Genomic DNA, 27023 nt, shown 5'->3' with positions numbered 1-27023 from the left:
TGTGTTTTTGTGTGTGTGTGTGCTAGCGGGTCAGCTAGCAGGAAACTCCTCCGTGGAGATGTACAGACAGACGCTTTTGTCCGGCTGTCGCTGTGTGGAGTTGGACTGCTGGAAGGGTCGTACGGCAGAGGAGGAGCCGGTAATCACCCACGGCTTCACCATGACATCTGAGATCTCATTCAAGGTGAACCGGATCCTCCACAGTCCACTTACACACTAACACAAGAGTTTGGGTTAAGATGTGAAGTCTTGCACTGCTTAAATTACTTAGTCTGTGGTTTATCAAAGGTTTTGTGATATTACAGTCAATAGCTTAAAGATGCCCAACAGATATATACAGAACCTGAATCCCAAATTTCCAACATTCACTTTTTTGTTTATAGAATAGTATCTTCTGCCTGTATCACATTTTACAATTAAAGTATATATCCGAGGAAAAATATTACGATTATATAGCCTTTAGTAAAACACAGTAATATAGAAAATGCAACTACAAGTGTGTTGTCTATGCATTTAAGATTTTTTTAAAAGATCTTATACACCTTTAGTGCCTTGAAATATTTTATTTGGATTACTGAAGTAAACTCATTTAAATTCAATCTGTTTTTTCTCTTCAGGAGGTGATTGAAGCTATCGCCGAGTGCGCTTTTAAAACGTCTCCCTTCCCCGTCATCCTGTCCTTTGAGAATCACGTGGACTCGTAAGTGTGGACGCACGCCGCGTGTCTCCAGAGCTCACTCTTACTTTCGGCTCGTAGCGCCGCTGATCTTTAGAGCCGACTGCAACTATGGCAACGAGGAGTGAAGAGATTATAGCATCTCAGAAATGCATCATTAATCTGCAGTCATCATTGTTCTCCAGTGAGGCGTCACGCGCAGCCGACGCTTTATTTTCTGTATGAAATCAAAGATGACATGATGTGCGCGCGCCGTCAGGCAATTTCATTTCAATAACATCACAGGTGGATGCGTAGATTCTTGGGGAAAAGATGCATGCAGATGTCAGGGACCTGGAATAAAATCATTGCCTTATTCAGGGTTTATCTGGTTTTCAAGATGTATTTCCATGCGAAGTGAGAAATTGCACGAGATGTCAGCAAACATTTCTTGAATTGAGTTTATTTTCTATCTACGTTGGCAAATATTTTTTGTGGTTTTTATGCCTGAATTTGGTTAAAACCAGAAGAACTTTTTTCTAAAAACAAGTATTTCATGATTTTCAGTTTTTTTTTAAAACACTGATGTACTGAAAAGAGTTTTTGCTGTTGTGTTTCTCTCAGTCCTAAGCAGCAGGCTAAAATGGCAGAATACTGCAGATCGATATTTGGAGACGCGCTGCTGACCGAACCCCTTGAGAAATATCCTGTGAGTTTATGATTCTCATATTCATTGACACACTTTACCGTCTCATCGGTGTCTCATCACAGCTTCTCTTCTGTAGTTGGAGTCTGGAGTTCCTCTGCCGAGTCCTCACGAGCTCATGGGAAAAATTCTCATCAAGAACAAGAAATCTCACCCTAAACCATCAGACGGAAACACAAAGAAGAAGCTGTCTGAGCAAACGTCCAACACCAACAGTGATTCGTCCAGTGTGTTTGAACCGTCATCACCCAGTGCAGGACCTGCAGGTAATAAAACCCAAAATCCTGCGGGTGGTGAATGAACGGTGCCTTGTGGGTACTTTGATAAAATGGCAGAAATCCCTTTCATTCACATTCACTGTTCCTCACTGCTGGAAAGAGCAATCTTAAAAACTATATATAACTATAAACCCACTCCTCTCTTTTTTTTTTGTTCTCTACTTTTTCTATTTCACACATGATAGATTTTGTTTGATTAAAACAAACTTTTGTGCGATTGCTCAGGTACTACGGTTCATTTTAGTACTGTAGGTGTGAACGCTACCACCAGAACCTTGAACCACACCAAAAAAGCGGACCGATTACAACGCAGACCAAATGAACTAAAAACACAAAGTGAAGATAAGATGCAACCCCCAAAATCACACAATGTTAGGGGCTGCACAATGAATAAAAATTTGTTTTGGGGGTTACAATTGGGGTGAAACAATTATGCCATATGTTTGGGCACCTAATACAGCGGTGAATCAAAGATTTTAAAATTAATACATTGACATGTCCTTTGGCCTCACACCTTTTCACTCCCATAATTTTTTTATTTACATGATATTATTTGGTTTTGGATGTTCAGAATTTACAATACAGCCGCTTCACAGAAAGTAATAAAACATTTCAAAACTATAATGTAAAAATCTAGTAATCGATCATAATAATTGCAATAATAATAATAAAAACTCCTTGAAAAACTAAATTGGGTCCTCACACCTCAGTGCTCAATATCAAGATACATGTCATAATCTTGCAGACTTACACAATGTTTTAACATCAGACAAGTGTTTATGATTTATTATTGTTTATTAATATTTTATTTTGACTCTCTTATACATTTTATAAGCTCTTGTGAATTTTCCAAGTGTAAAAATACCCTCACATGTACAAGCATACAATAACACGTTCAGCTAAGCACACTGGATGGTGTCCAAAATCCATCGCCAAAACACACGTCATAAAAGCTGACCGATCAGATTGTGACCTTATCCTAATGCCTTTAGGTTTATTTAATGTTAAATTTTGCAAGTGTGAATGCTAAGCGGATCGGCTAATGTTTTTGTTTTTGGTCTGGTCCAAAAGAACCAAGAGAACTGAACCGAAGTAGTGTGAACACATCCTAAATTGTTGAAGCTTTGTATTTTACCACTTGTCCTATTATTGCCTTAAATCGCTTCCATGTTTTCTTCACTTTTGTAAGTCGCTTTGAATAAAAGCATCTGCTAAATTGCAAAATGTAAATATTTGATAATTTTTGTTAGCAAGTCAAACCTACTACTGTAAAGAACAAATCTGCACAGCATCGCTTATCTAATCCAACAGTATATAAAGTAGATATAGATTTTATTTTACCCAAATAGAAATCTGTCATCCAATCCTGCTGATATGGAGATATATCAGGAGATATAAAGGACACTCTGACTGCTACATTTATTTATAAAGCATGTACTGTATTAAAACCACAGGGTTGAAGTGCAGACACACACATTTATTTCCTGATATATCTTTAGCTAGCCGAGCACAAATAACAAACACAGTCTATTAACTCCCACCAGTCTCTGTGAATAGCAACATGGGGAGCAGGTGACATTTCAGACGGTTTGGGTAGCAGGAGACCCTCGGCGGGTCAGAGATGTGGGCTGTGTTTCTGTCTGATGGAGGTGTTGTGGTGATGGATGCGAGGAGATTTTAACTGGGATTACTCAGCACGATCCTACAGTGACAACTTTCATTTCAGCCTATTACTATCAGATTGACTTGAATGTTTTTTTCCATTATTGTAAAGCTTGTGCTGAAGTGAAGCTTGAACAAATGAAGTGTCATTGTAAAGAAAATAATGGCATTGAAATGTTTTATTAATGTCCTAGAGGAAATATAACCGCATATGGGTTTCGATCGCTTTGAAATGTTTTGCTGTTCAAATTCATGGATTATCACATTTAAACGTCACATGCAATTCTTCATGACTTTGACAACTAAACTTAATCTCCGTCTTCACATCTCATGCTATCCTGTCTGGATTAATCACTGCACATGATTGTGATGAATGTGAATCAGATTTGATTAAAGACTCTTTTGTTTCTGTTCAGCGTCTGCAGAGGTGGATGCAGATGAAGACGATGAGGACGAGGATGAAGACGATGACTGCAAGAAATCAATGGATGAGGTCAGAAAGCATTTTACTCAGTCACGTACATTGTGTAGGTTAAAATAAGCAATGAGTCAATATTTAGCCAATTTTATATCGACATTGACCTGTGTGGCATGTAAGATTATTACAGTACATTGGTACGGTAAATACACTTATAGTATATCATTTGTTATGCATTGGTCAAACACTACTGTAGTTTCATTATTTAAAGCGGGTGATAGTCTTGACTTTATTCATTTTAAATGGGTTTTAGTAAGTTAAATCTGTTGCTGTATTCGTAGGGAACGGCTGGGTCCGAGGCTTTCGCCACTGAAGAAATGTCCACGTTAGTTAATTACATCCAGCCAACCAAGTTTCACTCCTTTGAGATTTCCAAAAGTAAGACAATCACATGTGGCCGCATGTTAACCGAGATCCCATCAAAGTAAAGACGTCACTAAAACCTCCGTACCTGTATGTGTTTGTCAGAAACGAAACGCAGTTATCAGATGTCATCGTTTGTGGAGACAAAAGCACTGGAGCAGCTGACAAAGACACCTGTGGAGTTTGTGGAGAATCCTTTATCTTGAATCGTACGGTAACCCACATATCTCATGATGGGAAGAGAGAGAGACGGATTCATCTATTATTCATGCAAACTTATGACCTAGATGATCAAATCTGTCAGGTTGACACAGTCCTGCACAAAAATGTCCATGCCAGCGGCTGTCAGGATTTATGCAGGGCAAACATTATTAATATGACATTTAATGCACTACGACTCCTGAAGTCAAACAAAGCTTTGGGTCAGAAACATTGTAACAAAGGTATAAGATAGAAAACATTACATTATTTGATTTGTATCTATTTTTAATAATTTCAGTAAATCTTTTTAATAAGGTTGAATTTGTTAACACAGCATTTATTCATCTTAGTTTATGTCAGTTACAGCATTTATTAATACATAAATCTTAGAAATCTTACTGTGTGTTGTGCATTTCTATCAAAGTGGTTACACATCTGTTAGTTCAGTACTCTTTGACCTTAACCATGTGCATGTAGATATAACAAGTTTCAGCTGAGCAGAATTTATCCTAAAGGAACGCGTGTGGATTCCTCAAACTACATGCCACAAGTCTTCTGGAACGCCGGCTGTCAGCTCGTAGCACTTAACTTCCAGACCATTGGTAGGCAGATGCATTGTAAAAAATTGAAGGAAAAATATCGTAACATCAGTTTTAATCTCGTCTTTCTCCTTCTGTTTCAGATCTTTCCATGCAACTCAATCTGGGCATGTACGAGTACAACGGGAAAAGCGGTTACAGACTGAAACCGGAATTCATGAGACGGCCGGATAAGAATTTTGATCCGTTTACGGAGAGCACAGTGGATGGGATCGTAGCCAATACTTTATCAGTAAAGGTTAGACGCGGTGTATCGGTCATCTGCTGCTTAAATCCAGACACTGATCTTTATCATAGTACATATTACAGAATCGGAAAGCTCGTAAGTGGTTTCTTATGTTGCTGATTTGCTTTGAAACCCAAGATACACGTTGGACATCAAGAGAGTATCAAAAATAGTTCGTTTTTTTTTGTTGTTGTTTAGTTAAATTGCCAATGTTCACTGCGCACATGTGTTTGGCACAAACCAGGTGAATACTTGAATGCTTTACAAGTCAACAAGTAATATTGTACAAAGGTCTTTATTGGTTTTAAAGCTGACTGATTCAAGTTAAACCAAGTTTAGTTCTTATGGTTTATGAGGAAGATTGCACGTCCATGTTGGTTTAATTCTGTTTAAAATAACAGATAGGGTTTTTTGCATTTTTTTTTTTGCATCAACAAGAAGTTATGTGGAGTGTTTTATAATGCCTCTTTATTTTGCTCTTATTTATTGTTGCATCAGATCAGACGCGTGAGTCAATGTAGAGTCATGACTCGCTGTCTCTCTCTGTTCTTATTTATATCTTCTTGTCTTTATCAATAGATCATATCAGGACAATTTTTGACAGATAAGAAGGTGGGTGTCTATGTGGAGATTGACATGTTTGGTCTTCCCGTTGATACGAGACGTAAAGCTTTTAAGACAAAGACGTCCCAAGGCAACGCCATCAATCCTGTGTGGGACGAGGAGCCCATCGTCTTCAAAAAAGTAAAGGATATTTTTGGTGCCTTCAAATAGTAAATCAGATGGTTTGAGCGGTACGCAGGGGAAGTAAATAATGTTGTTGTTGTTTATTTATAAGATCGTTCTGCCCACTCTTGCGTCCCTGAGAATAGCCGTGTTTGAAGAAGGTGGAAAGTTCATCGGTCATCGTTTAATTCCCGTCTCCGCCATCAGACCAGGTAAACTAGTCTTACTTATGCTACTTTTTGTTTTTGGTTGTCTGCATGCAAATGAGGATTTCTCGTGTCACATTTTCTTTCAGGTTATCGTTACATTGGTCTGAGAAATGAAAAGAATCAAGCGCTGACTCTTCCAGCTTTATTTATGTATATTGAGGTCAAGGACTATGTACCGGATACGTTTGCTGGTAAGAAATAACCAACAATTATCACCTTTAGCTTCTCGAGGGTCTTCTGAAACATCTTCATTTGTTATTGTGTTATTATTTTATTATAATTTTTTGTACCAGCAAAATTATCTTATTATCTCTTTTGCAAGCCAATTTTAGTCTATTTTTTCATATTTACTTTAATTTTAACAAACATTTTAATTTTCAAATGTATAGTTTTGTTTATAATAAATATAATTTAACAAATATAATTTAATTATTTTTTATTCTTTATATTTTAAATTGCCATCTTGGATACATAATACTCTCCTTTGACTCTATGCTGAAATAATTAATTAATATAGTTATCACAGATTTGATTTGCTATTTTTTCAGGATCACTTTAATCTTTCCCAATGCTGATTATCATTTGCGTTCTTAAACTAATAGCTGAGGGCTTGTGAGACAATACCCATAATGCATCTCTTCACAATTTGCTATAGTTAAAATGTGTTATACCACAGAGGAAAAACAACACTGACCTTCTCAAAAGCATTTCACACTTTTGTTTACACGCTGTTCCCATTTGGATGAAAGTCTTGATGTCTTCACTTAAAAAAATTGATGGCTGGGTAATACAAGTGAAAGGTTAAAACAAAAGATTTAAATTAAACATTGAAAATAAGGTAAACACACAAAATATTGAATTGGATTGTGTTTTTCATATAGTGATACAGAAAATGTCACTCCTTTTATTTATTTATTTTCAACCAACAACTGCTTAGCAGTTGTCAGACTTTTGGTAAAAGTGTGTGTATAAAAATATATATGCATACATTAACTCTTTCCACGCCAGCGTTTTTATGTCTTCCAGAAAATTATCTTATTTAAATATATAAACATACAAATATATCACATGAAAGAACAGACCCTCTGTTTTCAAAAAAAAAAAAAAAAAAAAAAAAAAAACATTTTGGTCTCTTTATAACCTCTTACATATGGGTTTCTTCAATAGTAATTTCATTTTTGTAAATGACTTCAGATTCAGAGCAATCATCAAAACAAACACCAAATTTTTACTGTTTTTGGATCAGTGGATGCTTCAGTGTTTTCTAAGTTGGCTAAGAGCTCCACCTAGTGGATAACCTGTTATTAGCAGGGAAAGAGTTAATGCAAACATAGTTTTGCTAGCAGGATTTGTGTTTTTGCTAAATAAATGTGTCTTTTCTGTTGTGTGTTTTGTTTGATTTGACTGATATAATGTTTGTCTGGTGCACAGATGTTATTGAAGCGCTCTCCAACCCGATCAGATACGTGAACTTAATGGAGCAGAGATCCAAACAACTGGCTGCTTTGACTCTAGAAGAAGGAGAAGAAGAGAAAGACAGCAAAGAGGTATGAAAACTTTCACATTCATGTTGGAAACAATCAATATTTTGGGTGTCACAGGTGAAACACTGTACCTCCTTAAAGTTTACTCTTTATGTTGAGGTTGAATCTAAAATGATGTTTTTTTGTTTACAATGTACTTTACTACAGTACTCTGAACTAGAGGTCTTCTCTGGTCCAAAAAAAAATGAAACCAGACCCGAATAAATTTTTACCCGAACCTGAGGTGAATAAATATATTTTTTGATGAACCTGAGCAAATAGGACCTGTGTCTGACCTGACCCAGTGGCAATTTTTTTAACCCGACTGGACCCGAATGTATACGGCACTGACATGTGTGCACCCCCTCGCACCTGTCAGACAGACATCAAGGTCAAATGTGCTAAAATATGCATTCAAAATTGATTGACAGGTCAAGCTCAATAAAAATGATAGCGCCAGCCACACAATTCTCAAGCGCTCTTGGCAAACCGAGGCAGGGTTTGGATTTGACGCACACATGCAAGATAGTTTGGGTCTTCTCAGGTCTGTTCGGCAAAAACACATTCATTTTAAATTACCTGAGGCCACTAATATTATGCTCGACTTGTGTCCGAGTGGACCCGTGAAGACCTCCAGCATCACATTACTCATTCATTTACATGTGAATTATTATAGGAAGTAATTTTTTATTCTCCGTCAGCAAAACTGCTTTTAGTCAGCCTTAAGCTAAAACCAGAGATGTTGAGAAAATCAGAGAGATGTTCTTTTCAAGATCTAACAAAGAGTTCTTGTTCTTCAGGCTGAAAGTAGCGTTGAACACCCTTCAGAAGTTAATACCGAACCTCGACCCGCCCCAATAGAGAACGGCTTGAGTCACACGCCCAGCGCCGCTCCTAAACCTGCTTCTCAGATCAGCGCACAGCCACAGTCCACAGGTAATAACATCATCATGAAACACATCATGCTGACTCTATTTAAAGGGACATAAATGTGTCCTGGCAGTGTGTGAACACAATAACCCTACAATCAAAAAAATGTAATCCCCATTAAACTAAAGCAGTCTTATTAGACATGCACTTTTGATTCTCTTGTAAATGTGACGTCACACTGATAAAGCCCCACCCACATCCACTGACTGACTGGTTATTTTTACCCTAAAGATTTTTTTGCAGCTAAAGATATTATTGTCCCAGACTGTGTTCACAGGAATCAGATCTAATTTTATCCAAAAGTGCTCACCCCTTGGTAAGGGGGGAGGAGCTGTAGCTCATTTGCATTTAAAGGTACAGACACGAATTTGGGCATTTTGCTATAGTAAATGTATTATGAGCTAAAAATTCACTAGGCACACCTGAAAATGGGCATAATATGAGCACTAAACTCATGAGAAAAGACGGGACTGAATATTATAAAGCATAAATCTCATCTGTTGAGTTCTGTATGTGTTTCAGGCTCATTAAAGCCGGCTGTGAAGACTGAAGATCTGATTCACAGCGTTCTCACGGGTCAGTAACACTTTACATACATCTGTACATCAGCTATTGGAGAAATGTAGTCCAAATCTTTATTGCGCTTGAAATCATGGATATCATTTTGAAATTGCCGGATAAATCATTCAATAAATTCCATTAAAGGAGTTTTTATACATGGACACCTGGTGTCATTATACTCTCCAACTGATTATCATGAAAAAAATGACTTTGTCTGTAAAAACTCATTTTAAAAATTAAAGCAAACGCGAACAGATCACACATTTTTGTGATCATCAAAACATTTAGTAAACATACAGTACATGCAGTATATATATTAACAGGTTATTCACAATTTAAAAATATGTTAGTACCTTCATTGAATATAATGTCTCTATGGGACATCATCATTTTAAAGGTGCACTGTATATTATGAAGATTTTTGATGAACAACTTAAGTAATTCCTTGAACACGAAAAACAAATTTTTAAACCTCTGTCTGTTTGTTCCTCAGAGATCGAAGCTCAGTCCATAGAGGAAGTGAAGCAACAGAAGGTGTTTGTCCGGGAACAGAGACGGCATTACAAAGAGATGAAGGACCTGATGAAGAAACATCACAAAAAAACCACTGAGATGATCAAAGAACACACGGCCAAATACAACGAGTTCCAGCACGATTACCTGCGCAGACGCGCCGTCCTCCTGAAATCTGCCAAACGAGACGGTAAGAGGAGGTAAGGTCCATTTCTTCTCTTCTACTCCCTGTGTTCCGTCACGCCAACCATTGTTTGGTTTCTGTGCTGAGGCGATACGCTCGTGTCTGTCGACAGGTGTTTGTCGTCCAGTCCAGAACACGGACCTTCGTTCTTCGAGCAGGAGGTGGCCAATCTGGATCAGGAGAACCGACAGAAACTTTCTGAACTGAAAGAGCAACAACAACAGCAGCTACTGAACCTCCGTCAGGAACAATATTACAGTGAAAAATACCTGAAGAAAGAGCACATCAAACAGGTCAGACTCCTGGAATGATTGTATTATTTTTTAAGTATATACCTGCAGTCTTAAAAGTGCAGTGTGTAGATTTTAGTGGCATCTACTGGTGAGGTGGTGAATTGCACCCCTCTTTTTCAAAGCACATAGAGAAGCTACGGTAGCCGCCAGAGGACAAACATGTCATCGTCTGAGACAACGTAGTGAAAGACACGCTCTGTATTACTTATATATACTATATGTTTGTCCATTTAGAGCCACTTTAGAAGCACAATGGCACAAAATGGCGGCTTCCATGTAAGGGGACTTGTGGTGTATGTAGATAAAAATGTCTCATTCTAAGATAATAAAAACAGAAAAGTTCATTTTGTAAGGTCTTTGTACAACACTTAACACATGGTTATCTAAATTATATTGCATTGCTGTCCAAAGATCCTTCTAAAATTTACACACTGCACCTTTAAACAATTTCGTGTATTCCCATACTAAGGTGTGATTTGATGACGTTACAGTCTGCCCATCTATAAAAATTTAGGGATTGAAACTCCCGTTGGAAATTTTGAAAGTTTAAATGAGGAATGAGACAAGACATGGAGAGTTTCCTCTGGTGGTGAGCTTTATTGGGCAGAAGTTGATTTATTTATGAAGCGCTGCTGTATTCGTAGGTTATTGAGAAGCTCACCGTCATCGCAGAAGAAGGTCAAAGCAACCAGATGAAGAAGCTGAAGGAACTGTGTGAGAAGTGAGTTGATCACAAATATCACCAGCATCTTCATTGAGATGTTCGTGAGCTGATTGTAACGTCTGTGTTTTACAGAGAGAAGAAAGAACTGAAGAAGAAAATGGACAAGAAGAGACAAGAGAAGCTGAACGAAGCCAAAACTAAAGAGAAACATCTGACAGAAGAGTAAGAATTCAAAACACACAGATGAGGGAGTCAATACACCAAAACCACAGACTTTCATCAAAATTTCATGCGGACTTAACAAAATCCTTGAGGAAACATGTTGAAAAAGTTTATACAGCATTATATTTTAGGGTTAGGAACAGGACTTAGAAATACAGAATATATGTTACCCGTATTGGCAAAATGAGTCGCAATGCGCACCGTCTTATTTTGAGCTAGAGGTAAAAGAAAGTATAAATGTCGATTTTGGTTGAAATTGTGTTTTTTATCAAAATAAGTCAATTATGCCCCCGTCTAGCGATCTCAATGCTCTAAATAGTCATTAAACATTTAAAATGATCTTTATTTGTATGTTTTCTGAGAGGTGTAACGTCCTAAATGGTTAATCTAATACAAAGATGTGTCTCCATCCACCTGTGCGTCTGACATTTTGGTTTCGGATTAAAAAAATGCAGGAATTAGGGAATAAAGTGCAGGACTTGCTTCATGTTAAAATAGTTATTAACCCTTTCCTGGCCATTGACGAGTTATCTCGTTAATTAAGAGAAAACATTTGCATAAAAAACGTGTTCCTGATTAATTTTTATGTTAATCTGCAATACCAAAACGTTATTTAATAATTTTAAACTCTGTGTATGTTTTGATAATCTGATCTCTAACTACATTCCTTCACAAAAATGCAATTATTTCAGCTTTTTGCTAAAAAAAATTTTTTTTAAGAAAAATACCCATATTTGAGAGTTTATAGCAGAGAAAAATATAGATGGGATGAAATTTCACATTTTGTTTGTTTGTTTGTTTGTTTTTTTGTTTTTAAAGCAGAGGGTCTTTTCTTTCATCACATATATTTGTATGTTTATATATTTTTAGAAGAAAGTTTCCTGGAAGGCATTTTGTAAAACATTTGGAAAAAAGTAACACAAATGCTGGCGGGCAACTTAAAAAAAGAAAGGTGGCGGGGAATGAGTTAAGAGAGATAAGACATGAAAACGATTTTCCTCCCGCTGACTGACAGAATTAATCTGTTATGTCTTAAGTCAATGTTTGCTCAACTGTTGGGGATCTGATGTGTAAGATTACATTAGATCCTTACATTACAGTAGATCCTAAAGCTGTCTGTCTCAATGTCAAGTAAACAATAAAAGAAAAAAGTTTAACATATATTTTAGGCCTACTCTAGATATTGTTTGCCAAATCTATTAGTTTAACCAGTGATTTTAAGGTATGGATGCTGTGATTTTGTTTTTGAACCTTAAAAAATCTTTAAGTGGATTTTTCTTAAAATCAACTTTGCTGACTCAATCAACTTCAAACATGTGTAGCGTCGGGTCACAAATAGAAAAATAAGTGCTTTTCTAAATGATTATAGTTTAACACTGAATTAGGGACTTGAGTAATCTCCTTTAAAAGTCTTATGCTTTAAACCAAACTTTCATCACTTCAGATCAAACGGAGATCTTTTCAATGATTATATAAGAAATGGAAAGAATCGTACATAAAGTGAACTCTAGATGGCAGTAAAACACTGTTAAACAATCTCAACACTACAACAGTCTGTCCTGACTTCACATCGCATCACCTGTCTCTCTATCTGTATCTGTGAGAGAATTTGTGTTGAAGTGTTTTTTATTTATTTATTTTTTAGAGAGAAACTGGAAATCAACAGGTCATATGTCAATGAAGTGGTACAGCATATTAAGAGGGTAAAAGAGTTTCTTCAATCATTGTCATCTTAAAGTAAATAAGATTATGATGATGTCACTCATTATCATTCATTTCTCTTTTCTATCATCTATCAGTTGGAAGATGCCCAAACCAAACGACACGAGAAGCTGATAGAGACTCACAAGAGCATTCTGCAACAAATACTAGATGAAAAACCCAAGGTATGAATTTACTGCGTTTTACTATTAGTGGTCATGATAATGCTGTTTTACATATGTACAGTAAATATGTGCCAAGAAAATGTCCTGGTATAAGAAAAATGATGTAATCTCATATTGTCACTGTATTAAGGTTGCATCCAGTATGGAGGACCACAAGAGTCATGCAAAATGTAATAAAGAACTTCAATATTTAATAACTACCTGGACAATAAAAATAGCAATTAATAGATTTGTTTAAAAATTCATTAATTAATCTATAAATAAATAGACAAAGTTATAAAAAAAATCATTATGTAAGATTTTATTAGGCAATAAAAAGTGAGATTATAAAAATAACGTAGAAATGAAATATTAATCCATTAATAAATAATTCAAATTAATATAACAATTTATAAAAACAACATAAAATACTCAATAAGTTCATCATTTTAAATTGCATTTATAAATTCTTAATTAAATAATGGAATTTCAAATTGTATTTCAAAAAGCGATTTAAAAAGAGAAATAAATAACTGGATTTATAAATTGAATTACAAATACAGGTTTAAATAAGGCATTTAAAAGGGCATTTCCGTTTGACTTTTCTGTTTTCATTTCCCCGCTGGTTCTCCTTATTCTTTTCGCTATTGGATTTGCTTTTCATTTTAGCCTCTCTATTTAGCTTTTCCGTGACTCTTTGGGTCCTCATCTGAGATCTATAAATCTGCGCATGACGTACAATCAGAGCCAATCAGCGAGCTTGTTACATCCTCCTGGCCATAGCTAATTTGCATTTCTCATTTGACCATTTGCAAGGACCCAAAGTGTCACAGAAAAGATAAATAGAGAGGCTAAAACAAAAAGCAAATCCAATAGCGAAAAGAATAAGGAGAATCACTGGGAAAATGAAAGCAGAAAAGTTAAATGGAAATGCCCTTTTAAATGCCTAATTTAAACCTGTATTTGTAATTCAATTTATAAATCCAGTTATTTATTTCTCTTTTTAAATCGCTTTTTGAAATACATTTTGAAATTCCATTATTTAATTAAGAATTTATAAATGCAATTTAAAATGATGAACTTATTGAGTATTTTATGTTGTTTTTATAAATTGTTATATTAATTTGAACTATTTATTAATGGATTAATATTTCATTTCTACGTTATTTTTATAATCTCACTTTTTATTGCCTAATAAAATCTTACATAATGATTTTTTTTATAACTTTGTCTATTTATTTATAGATTAATTAATGAATTTTTAAACAAATCTATTAATTGCTATTTTTATTGTCCAGGTAGTTATTAAATATTGAAGTTCTTTATTACATTTTGCATGACTCTTGTGGTCCTCCATAATCCAGAGCCCTTTAGTAAGGAAGTAGCTTCATTTCCATTCACTCCACCCAATCGGTGGACAATTTTAAAAAAGAACTTAAAACTGTCTTGTTCAGACAGGCTTTTTTAAATTGTCCTTAGGACTTGTTTTGATTTATGTATGTGTTTTTACTGTTTTTCTTTTTAACTTAGCTTTATATGTACTCTGTAGCACTTTGAGATTCTTTTATGAAAAGTGCTTTATAAATAAAATTTATTATTATTATTATTATTATTATTATTATTATTATTATTATAAGATGGCATTTCCCATCAGATGTTCATATTAACAACAACAACAACAAAAAACGGCACTGAGCCAGGGGTATCGTTATAATTTACAATAAATTAAATGAAGAAGTTCCTTATGAGTCCTTTTTAAAACTTGTTCTTTGTATATAAATCAAACAGGCACGAGGTATATACACAGCATACAGTCAATACATTATAAACATGCAAAAACATTAAAAGCTCACATACTGCAATGTGGGCACGGGGTACACAGGCTACAGAGATGGCACGGGGCATACTCGCTTCTTTATTAGATGGCACGGGATATACCCGCTTCTTTATTAGATGGCACGGGGTATACCCGCTGCTTTATTAGATGGCACGGGGTATACCCGCTTCTTTATTAGATGGCACGGGGTATACCCGCTGCTTTATTAGATGGTCCACGTATATCAGCTTCTTTATTAGATGGCACAGGCTATACCCACTTCTTTATTAGATGGCACAGGCTATACCCACTTCTTTATTAGATGGCACCGGGCTATTCCCACTTCTTTATTAGATGGCACGGGGTATACCCACTTCTTTATTAAATGGCACGGGGTATACCCGCTTCTTTATTAAGTGGCACAGGGTATACCCGCTTCTTTATTAGATGGCCTCGGGGTATACCCGCTTTTTTATTAGATGGTCCAAGGTATACCTGCTGCTTTATTAGATGGCACGGGGTATACCCACTTCTTTATTAGATGACATCGGTGTATACCCACTTCTTTATTAGATGGCACGTGGTAAACCCGCTTCTTAATTAGATGGCACGGGGTGTACCAGCTTTTTATTAGATGGCACGGGGTACACCCACGTGAAGAATTAAGAGTATACCCACTTCTCCAGGCACAACTACACCACTGAGCAGAAGCATGTTTTGAGATCTTTTGTTCAGACTGATATGTTGATATGTTGACCTCTGCTTTCAGCTTCAGAACGATCTGGATCAGGAATACCAGGATAAATTCCGTCGGCTTCCTCTGGAGATCCAGGAATTTGTGCATGAAAGCACCAAGAGAAAGACTGAGGATGGAGATCAGGAGGTTCTGCCTTCTTCTGCAACACTGGAGAAACTCATGCAGAAGGGCGCTCAGTCTGAAGATGACCTAGAGGAAGAGAAGAAGGATTTAACCGTGTGATGTTTCAAAGGCTTCACGGTCTCCTTTCGCTTCACCTTTACTTTCGATCTTTTACATATTTGACGTTTTTAAGGATTGTGTTTTCTCCAGAAGATATCAACAGCAGACAGCAGGAGAATTTGTGGTAACAAGCCATGGACCTTCTCACAAGAAACCCATGGCTTAATGTCATACTGAAAAACATTTGATTATGAGTTCTTTATCATTTTATTTGATTAACTAGTTGTCTTCTTGATCTAATTCTTTTTAAAACGAGTATAACACAGCAAAGTTTGCAGGTGCGGGTCATCAACACTGTACAGAGAGACTGTAGTCATGATGATGACGAGTGAATCTCATTGAAACACAAAGGTCACATTTCAATCCAAAATCAAAAGAAATTAAAAGTGTAAAGGATTCTCATTGGATTCTTAAAGTAATGCTATTTTATATTATTTTTCATCTTGAAATCTGACCTGTATGTTAAGTGAGAGTTTGTGAAAGTGGTCTGTTTTATTTGCACTGAAATGTTGATGATGATGTCGAATCATCTGTTTGCTGCTGATGGTTAATTTTATTCTTGAGACTCTGTTGTGTATATTACAGGAGCGCTCACAGGTTTTGGAACAAAGATTTTTACACCCACTGCTGGACATGAAACCGAAACCGAGATGCTGAAACACAGAGAGCGGTAACAGTTGTCAGGGACGCATGCTTTCAGCCAATCAAACGCTTCCTGCTTCTACACATACATGTATATGTCAGCAATATAGCTCGTGTTGTAATGTGATAACTATCAATTTGTGAAGATGTGTTTAAACTTATAATCATTATTTATTTTTTAAAGCCAATAACAAACATACATCTTTATTAATTCTGTATATTTCTGTTTTATTTGCTGTTTAAAGGGACCATTTTAAAATCTTCTTATTTATGTTTCAAAGGTTTTTATAAAGCTCTACCGTAATGTTGTTTAGTTAATAACTACAGTTTGTAATATGGGCATAAAAGTGGATCTCATGAGAGCTCATGTTCAGGATGTTTTTCAACCCAACATAATAAAAACTCTTTATTCTGCATAGAGAAAATAAGGCTGTGTAGTTCTCGATAAAGAGAGAATCACTTTAGGGTGAAAAATGTTAAAATGTGCATGATGTCATGATCAAACAAATTCCTGTAAGCAAAAAAAAAAAAAAATGCATCTTTATGGGGTGATTACACAGAGTTCCTGAGATTCACCCCAGTGTTTATGAATTACAGATAAAGAAGGCAAAAAATGATATTGGATATGCACTTTGGAGGTATTTTCATGGTTATGCAATCTTTCTATAAGAGTCAAATAGCATGTGATTTTCCTTTATAATATATCATCTTGTTATGGACATGTATAAGGATTTAATGCCAAGTCAAAGTTGGTTGATTTTTTGAATATGTTAGGTCATATTTCTCAGATTACTGCTTTCTTTAAGCACCTTGTTTGGCTGTTATTTTACCTCTTTATTTCATTAATATACTGTATGATGTAAATCACTGAAAAGTGCCAAATGTTTTTTGGTTTTCTATTTTATGTGACTGATGGTTCAACAAAACCATCAGAAATGATGAAACACATTGCATGTTGCATAACACCTGTTTAGTCTATTTACAGACTAAACTACTGGACTATTTGCTTTAAACAGACTCAAATGTTATTGGGAAATTGATGCAGTTGCAGCTACTAAAGAGAGTTTATCATTTATTATCATCCCTGCATTATAGTTTACATGTAAAATCAATCCTTGTATATTCACTTCTAGGAGTATTGTATTGAATTTTTACAACTTTCGATTGATTCTGTGCCATTGTTTCCTTTTGACCAAAATCTTTTTGCAATGTAAAATTACTTGAATTCCTTTTATGACTAAGATTATTTTTGATGGGTTTAAAGTGAAGTCCTGTGCCTTTGAATGTTTAATCTATGTTAGATGTGGAATGTAAAGTGATGATGAATAGATGCTCATTTTTGTATAAACCGTAAGCGCACTTTTAAGACATTTGTACAACTACGGAATTAGAGATAAAGGTGACGGGTCAAACTTTTCACCATTGTTTCGCTGAATACCACTATATTGTTTCACATTTAATTGATTTCTGTTGGCCGACAAGATCCTGATTTTAACATTTTAGAACATTTTGTCCAGTTTGGTTGTTAGTCTAACCAATATCAACATCTTTGAAAGACAAATATTGTTGAATGTAAGTCGTGCTTGTGCTGTGCATTGGTTTTAATAAAATGGTTATTGTGAAATTTGGTCTTTGAACAGTATGAAACATTAAATATATATTTAATGAAACTTTTTATTATAATTAATTTCAGTATAAATATTGCTATTGGGTGTTTTGTTTATGCGAAGAGTTAATCTTTATTAAAATCATTTCTATAAAGAGCATGAGTTTTTAACATTAGCTACAGGCATCAGTCTATGGTTATTACCACTATCACTAAAAACCTATTCAATAATGTCAGTAAAAAAACATTATGTAATGTTTGACAGATCAATGCTACAATAAACAAATACAATTAAAGTTTTAAAAAGTGTTTATGAACTATAAACTCTTTGTTTAGCACAATTGAAAGAGCATTGCATTTACATTGCCAAGGTCATGGGTTTAATGTACTGATCAAGTTGGTAAGCATTTTGTCAGATAGATCATTGTTAAGCAAGATAACATTGCTTCTGATTATTTGACCCCAGCTCACTATAGAAAATACAAACCAAAATAACCAAAAAGAAGGAAAAAAAACATAAAAAGACTTAAACGGTACTTAATGTATTTATTCTGAAGTGCAAGCATCAAGTAAGTATCATTTATCTTTGATAAAGGTTTAAGTAGGCCTGTATTATTAAAATGAAATCTTTCTTGTCATCACTTTTCATAAGACCCCATACGGCCCCAAAAATATATATTTCCAAATATAATTTTGAATATATTTTAAAATGTACAAAAATGGCCACAAATATACAGTATGTGCTGAAATATTTTTTAAATATGTTTACAAAAATATATTTATCACCAATATATTTTTTGGCCATTTTTTGTTTATTTTGAAATATAATAATAATAATAATAATCTTTATTTTATATAGACGGTTTCATCGGACGCACGTGATACACGTCTGGATCCGAACTTTACTTCCGGTTTCGTTTTTTTAATGGTCAGTTGCTAAACTGATCTCTTGAACAAATTCCTCGTCGAAAATAACAAATGTTTTGGTCTCCTAGGTAATCTGTGTGTTGTTGTTTTTTTTTGCTTGTTATATAAATAAACTACGTTTAAAGTACTTCGTTGTTATTTATTATTAGCGGAGTTTAGCGGAAGTTACGGGCGGACCGCGACAGTGGCTTGTTTATGTTGGTACTGCTGAAACCTTCTATAGCGCATTTGATACTTCTCAAAGTGCTTTACAAGTAAAAAGCAAGATAAAAATAACAAGTACAGAGAGGGAACTGAAAAATAAATAAACAAAAATAAAACACCATCACCACAAAGTAAACAATATACAATAACACCTAAAAGCAATTACTTATAAGCAAGTCCAAAATAAGATGTTTATTATAAATATAAAAAATATAAATAAAATATAAATATAATTTTATAAATATAAAAAATATATTTCTAAGCATTTATGTTCACGTCACATTGAAAGAAAAACTTAAAAACATAAAAAGGTTCAAATTAAATTATATACACATTTTATACAAATTTATATATTTTGGCCAGGAAAAATATATATTTTTTGCCTTAGAAGTAGAAACATATTATATTAGAATATACATTTTGTAATAATAATACATTTGTCATAATAATACATTTTGAACTATATTCTCATATGTAAAAAGGAAAACTAAATATATTTTCAAATTCAAAAATATATTTAATTAAGCTTTACCTTCAACAAAATGTATTTTGCATATATTTTTGCAAATAAATTTATTTTTTTGCATGGGACAACAAATATTATTTTGATACTGAGATGCTAACATGTTTTTGACTATCACAACAGTCATGAGGGCAGTCGGACCATAAACATGAAAGTTATTATACGTTCATCTCAATCATTATTATAAAGTATATGATATTTTTGGTTGATGATATTCTTCATTAATATTAATGTGACGGTGATGTCAAGTGAATGCCTGCAGGTGGCGCTCATCTCACATCATTCAATCGTTGTATCTGCTAAAGCGACTGCGGGAAACTACAGTACTGTACGTGGATAAACTCAACGTTTACCAAATAAAAGTAAGTTGACTTTAAATAATAACTCGTCATATGTTTAATGTGTGCTGGATTACTCACGTGTGGTTTGAATTAAACTAAATTAGTGGATGTGAATGAAGTGTAAATAAACAAAACCATCCGATGTGTCGTGCAGCAGTCAATCAAACATAATAAAACATCACATTCACCTTCATTCTCGCATTCTGGTTCATTTTCTGTTTAATCTTTTATTTGCATGACGTAATAATGTTGAGATTGATGATAAAAGAGTTTACAGTAACAGTGAATGTAACAGAAAATGTTACAATATGATCATACGACCTTCAGTAGATATTAAACTTGTACTAATGTTTTAATGTTCACTGAAATACTGAGACAAAGTGATTTTCAATAGTTTTGTAATTTAGCCATTTAATATGAGATCATGAAAATAGTTTAAAATATGTTTTATAAGGTAAATTTAGACTATAGTGTATTCACATTCATCAAATGCTTAGAGACACTGAATTAAAAAAATAATAATAATAATACATAATAATACATAATAATAATAATAATAATAATAAATACATACATACAGCATGCTATATAAAAGGGTATATATTTATTGAATGTTCCTCTGTACAGTACAGCCTATGTGTTTCCATAAATCTCTTTCATTAAATGACTTTGATTGACAGTATACACCGACTGTAGTACAGTATTAACATATCTTTATTGTAGCTGTGTGTGTTTACTTGTTAAACTGTGTCTGTGTGTTTGTTGTTTGTTTACAAGTGAACTGATGTAAGTTTGAGTTTTATCTGTGATGTTTTTTCTTCTCAGCGTAGGCTATCTGCTCCCATGTTGTTCTTCTGAAGGGTGAATGTGAGAAGTAAGATTATTATAAAGTATAATTCTTGAATGGATATCAGTGCAGAAGAGCTTAAACATACAGCTCAGATTGCTTATTTGTAAGTCTGCTTATAATGGCTTATCCTAAAAATAGATGAAATGACAGAAAGAAGACTTACTGTGGATCTCAATGTCCTAAAGCTGCTGTGAGGATGTAAAGGGCTTTCTGCAGTGCTGTTTCTCATTGTGCTTTACTCTGCAGGTTCTCCCGTGTTCTGGGTGGTTGCCAGGTCATGGCTCTGTGATTGCTATAGAGCGGATTATTGCGTGATGCTGCGCAGTTGCTAGGGTGTTTTGCATGGTTGCTAGGGCTGTGCGGGTCGGTTGCTATGTAGTTATACTCTGGATCAGGTCAAAAAGACCCTGCATGTTGAAGTCTCTGTGTTATGTTCTAGATGTGACTCAAGTCAGTTCAGTGCAGCTCTGTTGGACTTTTTATTATGTTGAATAAATAACATCACACTCTTTCTCGACAAGATATCATTCGTGTCTGTAGGAGGAATGTAATTCTTAAGGTTAGGGGTTTGTTTAACAGTATAAGCAATAAACAAGCTGACTTTTTAAACAAAGAAAAAAATATCAAAGCAAAGACAGAAGACTTCCTCTTTTGGTCAGATTGAGGTCATTAGCTCAGATTTACTCGTGTGGTGTGGTGTAGGACAGTTATTCTTTCATTTAGGGTTGGACTTAGACCTTCAGATTTATCTGGACATCTCACGCAGGACTGAGTTCATTATTTTGATGGGCTTTATGTTAAATTTTCTCACTACTGGATCTGTTTATTCTGCAGGTTACATCACTTCATCTTATTTTAAATGGCAAAATCATACGAGTTCAAGTGGCGAAGGTCTGTTCCTGTGTTCATGCAGGAGGGGGAATATTTTGACAGATTCGAGGAGGTATGAATATAAATTCTCACACTGATATTTCACTTTTAAAAGTGTTTGCATTACATAGCATATAATATCAATTCTGATGATTTTATTGTGTATTTATTGTGTAGTTGCTTCAATTGCATTAAAATAATGTGACAGTGCAAAACTTTGTAAAGGTTTCAATGCAAACATTTAATACATTTTCTTAAAGCCAAAACAATTTTTTGATTTGAGTTTTGAGTAAAATGTGAGGTTTATGTCAGATTCAGTGCTCTAATAAAACAAACCAATAGCTTATCGGTTATACATACAGAATGTAAAGTGTTTAATATTATCTTTGAAGAGAAGTTATCATTCATTTATAAAGATGATGCTCAGAAATGAAGAGACTCTCGCTGGAATGACTGAGGATATTGTGAACATCTGTGTTCAGTCTTCAGTATTCCTTCTCCCGGGAATATTTAGTCAGATTAGAGAAGTTTTTCTTGGAATGAGTAAAGTTTTTTCTGGAAGGTTGTATTCTCATGAACGATGTGTCAGTGTCTGAGACTTTGACTTGTTAAACTAGCGTCCAGATTTCCCATGAGACACAGAGAGCACTCGGGATGTCCGGCACTTTTTGTATTAAATACAATTATGCTGTATTTGTTTATTTATAGAAATTTGGCACTTTTATTTGGAAAATTAAAGTGACCGCGGAGAAGAATCATATTCTTTTTTATTCTCCCATGTTTATATTTACCATGTTTTCCCCAACATAAACATTAATTCAGTTAAAGATAAATAAAAACTGTTTTACTTTTTTATGAGGATGCATTTATAAGATAACATAATAGGATTAAAGCACCATAAATAAATGTTTTGGAGTGATATTTAACCCAGAATGAAGGTTAGATAATAATATTTATTTATTGTTTTGCAGGATCCATTTATTTTTGAGGCAAACTGTTTCTTCAAAGTTGATGCTTTTGGATTTTTTCTCACATGGGAAAGTGATGGAAAGGTAACACACGTGTCGTGTGAAAAAGTTTTTTCATTTGTACTTCTCTAAAGCTTTGTCCCATATTTTCACACACTATAATGAACTCTTTTTCTGTCGTGCAAAGGATTATGGGTAATATTTGCTGTAAAAGCATGCCTTTTCCTTTGTGAATACTATATCATTCAGACATCTCTGGCATTTTATTTGTTGTGTATTATCCTATGGGACACACGGTAAACAAGCCTGATTTTACTCACTGTTTAAGAGAGATTGGATGCACAGGTTTGTGGCACATCTCCTTATTAGATCAGATTAAAGATTTATTATTTCTTCTCTTCTCTTTCTTAGGAAGGTCAAGTTCTGGAATGTTCACTAATCAACAGAGTATATGAAGCAAATCTACCCAAGGTAAAAGGATTAAACTGACACACTGAGTATAAACTAATTGGTTATTTTCCATCCATTCGGTTAAATTAACACAGTAAATGTTTCTGGTTGATAGGTTGACACCCAAGCATAGGCTAAACTACAACCCATTGGGCCCCTTTTTGAACATACGCTGGGTTGAAAATAACCCAGCAGTATTGGTGTATGTGTGAATTTGTCTAATGTGCTAAAATCTCCGTAGGACCCAAAGATAGTTTCAGCTCTGGAGGCGTCGGGTCACGGTCATCTGGAGGGCAGAATCATGTGTATATGCAGCGGTACAGACCTGGTCAACCTAAACTTCATGTATATGATCACACCTGACTCGAGCACAACCAGGGTAACATCAGACATCTTTACCATCTCTACATAATAGTTACTAGTTAGTTGCTAGTTAGTACAGTAGACACAGAATTTGGTGTTACACAATTATAATTTTTTTTTTATGCTTTTTAAAAATATCTTGTAATATGGACACGCTGTGTGTGAGATCATCACATTAAAAGCTTATTAAAAGTGTATTTTTTTATAATGAAACTTTTTTTTTGCTTTAGAAATAAATACAGTATTCATATTTCTGTGTATCTTTAATTGTGTATTCAGACTCTTAAAAGGGAGGTTTAAAGCTATTTCATGCATTGTGACTTATTAACACTGTTTAAGGCCCAGTCCACACGGACACGGGTATTTTTATAACCAATCAATTTTACTCCTTCGTTTAAAAAACCACATGTCCACACATGCTCGGTTTAAAAGAAATCTCTGCCTACATGAAAACGCAAAAACACGCTATCACATGCTGTAAAGAGCATGCCACACCAGCAGGCGGTGATATAACCCTAATCATAAAGCCACGTTGGCCAATCAGAAGTCTTAATCAGACCCTGTTTTTACTGTCTACACGACAACACTGCAACCAGCCTTTCTGAAAATCCTCACCCTGGCAGGGGTTTTCAAAAGTGTTCGGTTTCAGTGATCAGACGGCCGAACTGCGTAAAAAAATCACAGTTAGAAAAATACCTTTGTCCGTGTGGACAAGGCCTAAGAGTTGTTTTTTCTCATGCTAAACATAGACGGCGTGTCAAAAAAGCAATTGGACGTATACTGGATGAGTATTTCTGTGCCGGATGCTTTTCACCAGGGTTCGTACAAGTTTCAGAAAGTATTTTCTCGAACATGAAAGATTCATAGGTAGTTTACTTCTTTTATGGGCAATTTCGGTGCAGGAAGTACAGTGGAAGTCCTTATATGGGCACTTTAACCGGAATAGGGCAGGCACACACCAACCAAGAGCTGACATGAAATCAACGTCAACAAAGAAAAGTGTTGAGGAAAATTTAAACTTGTTCAGCTTCCCAAATAACCCAGCCTGATGGAAACAATGGATATAGTCTGTTTATCTGAGGTAGCAGCGGAGTTGTGCATGTGTTTGTATTTTGTCCCAACCGGGTCATGAGTCTTTGTTTTTCGTGGGCAATCAGCACGCAAGTGAATGTAATGTAAACGATACAAATATGTAGTGAATCATAAGTTATCCAGAGTTGGATAATGATTTGTGTCTGTTGTTTGCTTGTGACTCGCTCCGCCCGCGGTACGCCTCCAGGTACTCAAGCTTATTCAGAAAGAATCGGTACAGCTGATCTGTCCTTTATACTGTAGTTGAACCTACTGTATATGATGGATTGAGTTATAATCAGATGCTTTTGAGAAAACAGTAAGATGAGAAAATGAGCTTGTGTGTGTTGAGAACATTCTTCTGATCATATCTGATTCATTTCTGCATGTTGTTATTTTCAGATCTGACATGTTTGGTCTCCAGATATAGAACAAAGCAAAATCTAACCCATATGAAGTCTCATCCTCAGGGATTTAGACTAAAGAAGGATCATTAAACTGAAGTTTCCTGACGTCTGTCTGACACTGTTCACTGATAGCGTCTGTGTTTGAAAGCGTTGCTGGTTTTTCTTCATCTCTCTTGAGGGTCTCATGATGACCTCTGGGATGTGTGCACTTGTGTTGAACCAGCATGCAGCTGCTGTTTTAAAGCACTGTTAGTGTCACGTTCGTGTTTTTGACTGTAACATGTGCTTGAATGATTACTACATGTCCGGGAAAGAGCCTTTGTTTCACATGCATTAGAAAAACACGCAGATTACTGTAAATGTCGCTCTGTTTATTCTAGAAATGTTTATAAATCTAACACGCATTCAGAGCTGATAGAGAAACACGTGAGAGCACTGTGTTTACAGCTTATTAAACATCAATATAAATGCTTAACTCAGTCATTCTTTAACAGCCTCATGTTGGTTCAAACCTGTAATATTTACTTTAATATTCTGCACACAGTGATCAGATTCATATGGGAATCTTCATGTTTTTGGAGGAAAATGTTGGTTTAAATAGTGTATTTATAATAATGAAACATTCTTTCTTTGATCTTTCTAAGATGTTTTAGAGTTTTGAGATAAACATTTATCAGAAGACCTGAACCCATATGGCAAAAATGTATTTTTTATATATATTTCAAAATATACAAAAATGGCCAAAATATATACAGTACTGTGCAAAAGTCTTCGGCCACCATGCCACAATTAGATTTTTTTTTTTTTTTGCAATGTTCTAGTGATCATATATAATTGTTTTTCAGTCTCTTTAATACTGTAGAATACATCCAGAAAATACTGAAAATGTGTATATAGTATTAAAAACTGTTTAAAAATGTAAAGTAATGTTTCAAGTTTTTAGGCCAAACTCCCCTTCCACTGCAGGATCTCTTAAACCTAAATAAAATTAAATCCTAATTTCTAATTTTAAAGAAATCTGTATTTTTACTTCATTCTGCTGGAAAAGCTCAAGATGCCTGTATTTTTCCTGTATTTTCTGTTTGTATCTAAATAAAATAGATTAAAAAATAAATATGTATGGACATTAAAACTTCTAACCCAACAAGTCTGGTAGTGGTGGCCTAAGACTTGTACATTACTGTATTTGCAGAAATATATTTTTGAATATGTTTAAAACAATATATTTTTCACCCATATGTTTTTGCCCATTTTTTGTATATTTTGAAATATATTTTAACAATAAATACATTTAAAATCATTAAAATATATTTAGTCTTCCATATATTTGAATGCAAGGAAATTTATTCACATTGCATTGAAAGAAAAACTCTGTTTTTGTTAAAAACCTGTTAAAAGGTTTTAAAAAGGTTCAAATTAAATATAGTTTCAACTTTAAAATTATACTGCATAAAATTAACTTGTATTTGGCGCATATTTAAAATATTTTTGTAAATAATACATTTTGCCATGTAGGATGTAACATTAGAAATGCATTTGCTTGCTCTTGAAATACATTTTGAAATATATGTTGATATATGAAAGTTAAAATTACATTTCCAAATAAAAAATATATTCAATTGAGCTTTACTTTCTACAAAATGTATTTAGCATATAATTAAAATATATTTTTGACCAGAGAAATCTAGTTTTTGCCAAATGAAAACTGTGCATTTTATGATTGTAATGTATATGAACAGGAATAGTTGTGCACAGGGGCGTCATGCACCAATTTTTTTTAAGGGGGCACAGTGTCAACAGCTCACAGAAATTTGTGCATACACAGACATCAAACGAAATATTATAGAGCTTTCAGTCTTTTCCATGGCACTTACATTTCTAACAATCTGAAAACCCCTGCTTTCATGCAAAAACCTCCAAAATAAAAGTGATGACTAACTTTCATATCAAATACTATTCAATCGGAATAATGACACATTTGCATCATATTCACATCTGAAACGGCATGTTTTATTTAAGTCTTAATGGCTTGTTTAATTGTGTCATTAATGCATTTTGCACAACAACTACATTATCATATAAAATTAAAGTAATTTTAAATCCATAAAGTATATAAACAACGAAAATGACATAAACTATAGCCACGTG

At 34.5% G+C, this 27023-nt stretch overlaps 2 protein-coding genes across 4 annotated transcripts in view; both read left to right on the top strand.

The window, feature by feature from the left end:
• Positions 1 to 17965, top strand: part of plcb1 (phospholipase C beta 1) — a 47750-nt gene extending 29785 nt beyond the window's left edge. For 2 of the 3 annotated variants that reach the window (XM_065255045.2, XM_065255053.2), the window contains 22 exons: positions 27 to 184; positions 618 to 700; positions 1280 to 1364; positions 1441 to 1627; positions 3718 to 3794; positions 4061 to 4157; positions 4248 to 4332; positions 4821 to 4945; positions 5026 to 5180; positions 5748 to 5912; positions 6007 to 6106; positions 6190 to 6294; positions 7535 to 7650; positions 8427 to 8562; positions 9079 to 9132; positions 9611 to 9830; positions 9927 to 10107; positions 10752 to 10828; positions 10904 to 10993; positions 12639 to 12696; positions 12793 to 12879; positions 15444 to 17965. In XM_065255045.2, coding sequence (XP_065111117.1) covers positions 27 to 184; positions 618 to 700; positions 1280 to 1364; positions 1441 to 1627; positions 3718 to 3794; positions 4061 to 4157; positions 4248 to 4332; positions 4821 to 4945; positions 5026 to 5180; positions 5748 to 5912; positions 6007 to 6106; positions 6190 to 6294; positions 7535 to 7650; positions 8427 to 8562; positions 9079 to 9132; positions 9611 to 9830; positions 9927 to 10107; positions 10752 to 10828; positions 10904 to 10993; positions 12639 to 12696; positions 12793 to 12879; positions 15444 to 15653 — 2651 coding nt within the window. In that variant the 3' untranslated portion in view covers positions 15654 to 17965. Of the gene's footprint in view, positions 1 to 26; positions 185 to 617; positions 701 to 1279; positions 1365 to 1440; positions 1628 to 3717; positions 3795 to 4060; positions 4158 to 4247; positions 4333 to 4820; positions 4946 to 5025; positions 5181 to 5747; positions 5913 to 6006; positions 6107 to 6189; positions 6295 to 7534; positions 7651 to 8426; positions 8563 to 9078; positions 9133 to 9610; positions 9831 to 9926; positions 10108 to 10751; positions 10829 to 10903; positions 10994 to 12638; positions 12697 to 12792; positions 12880 to 15443 lie in introns of those variants that run through there. The other variant, XR_010527891.2, reaches the window with a different exon arrangement.
• Positions 17966 to 21324: 3359 nt separating this feature from the next.
• plcb4a (phospholipase C, beta 4a) overlaps positions 21325 to 27023 on the top strand; it is a 32272-nt gene continuing 26573 nt past the window's right edge. The window contains exons 1-4 of the mRNA XM_065255056.2: positions 21325 to 21689; positions 22588 to 22668; positions 22996 to 23055; positions 23276 to 23413. Coding sequence (XP_065111128.1) covers positions 21606 to 21689; positions 22588 to 22668; positions 22996 to 23055; positions 23276 to 23413 — 363 coding nt within the window. The 5' untranslated portion in view covers positions 21325 to 21605. The remainder of the gene's footprint in view (positions 21690 to 22587; positions 22669 to 22995; positions 23056 to 23275; positions 23414 to 27023) is intronic.

Source organism: Paramisgurnus dabryanus, chromosome 17 (assembly GCF_030506205.2).
Source record: "Paramisgurnus dabryanus chromosome 17, PD_genome_1.1, whole genome shotgun sequence".
NCBI classification, from domain to species: domain Eukaryota; kingdom Metazoa; phylum Chordata; class Actinopteri; order Cypriniformes; family Cobitidae; genus Paramisgurnus; species Paramisgurnus dabryanus.
The sequence above is the reverse complement of the archived record's forward strand: the minus strand, read 5'-3'. Positions and strand labels throughout refer to the sequence as shown.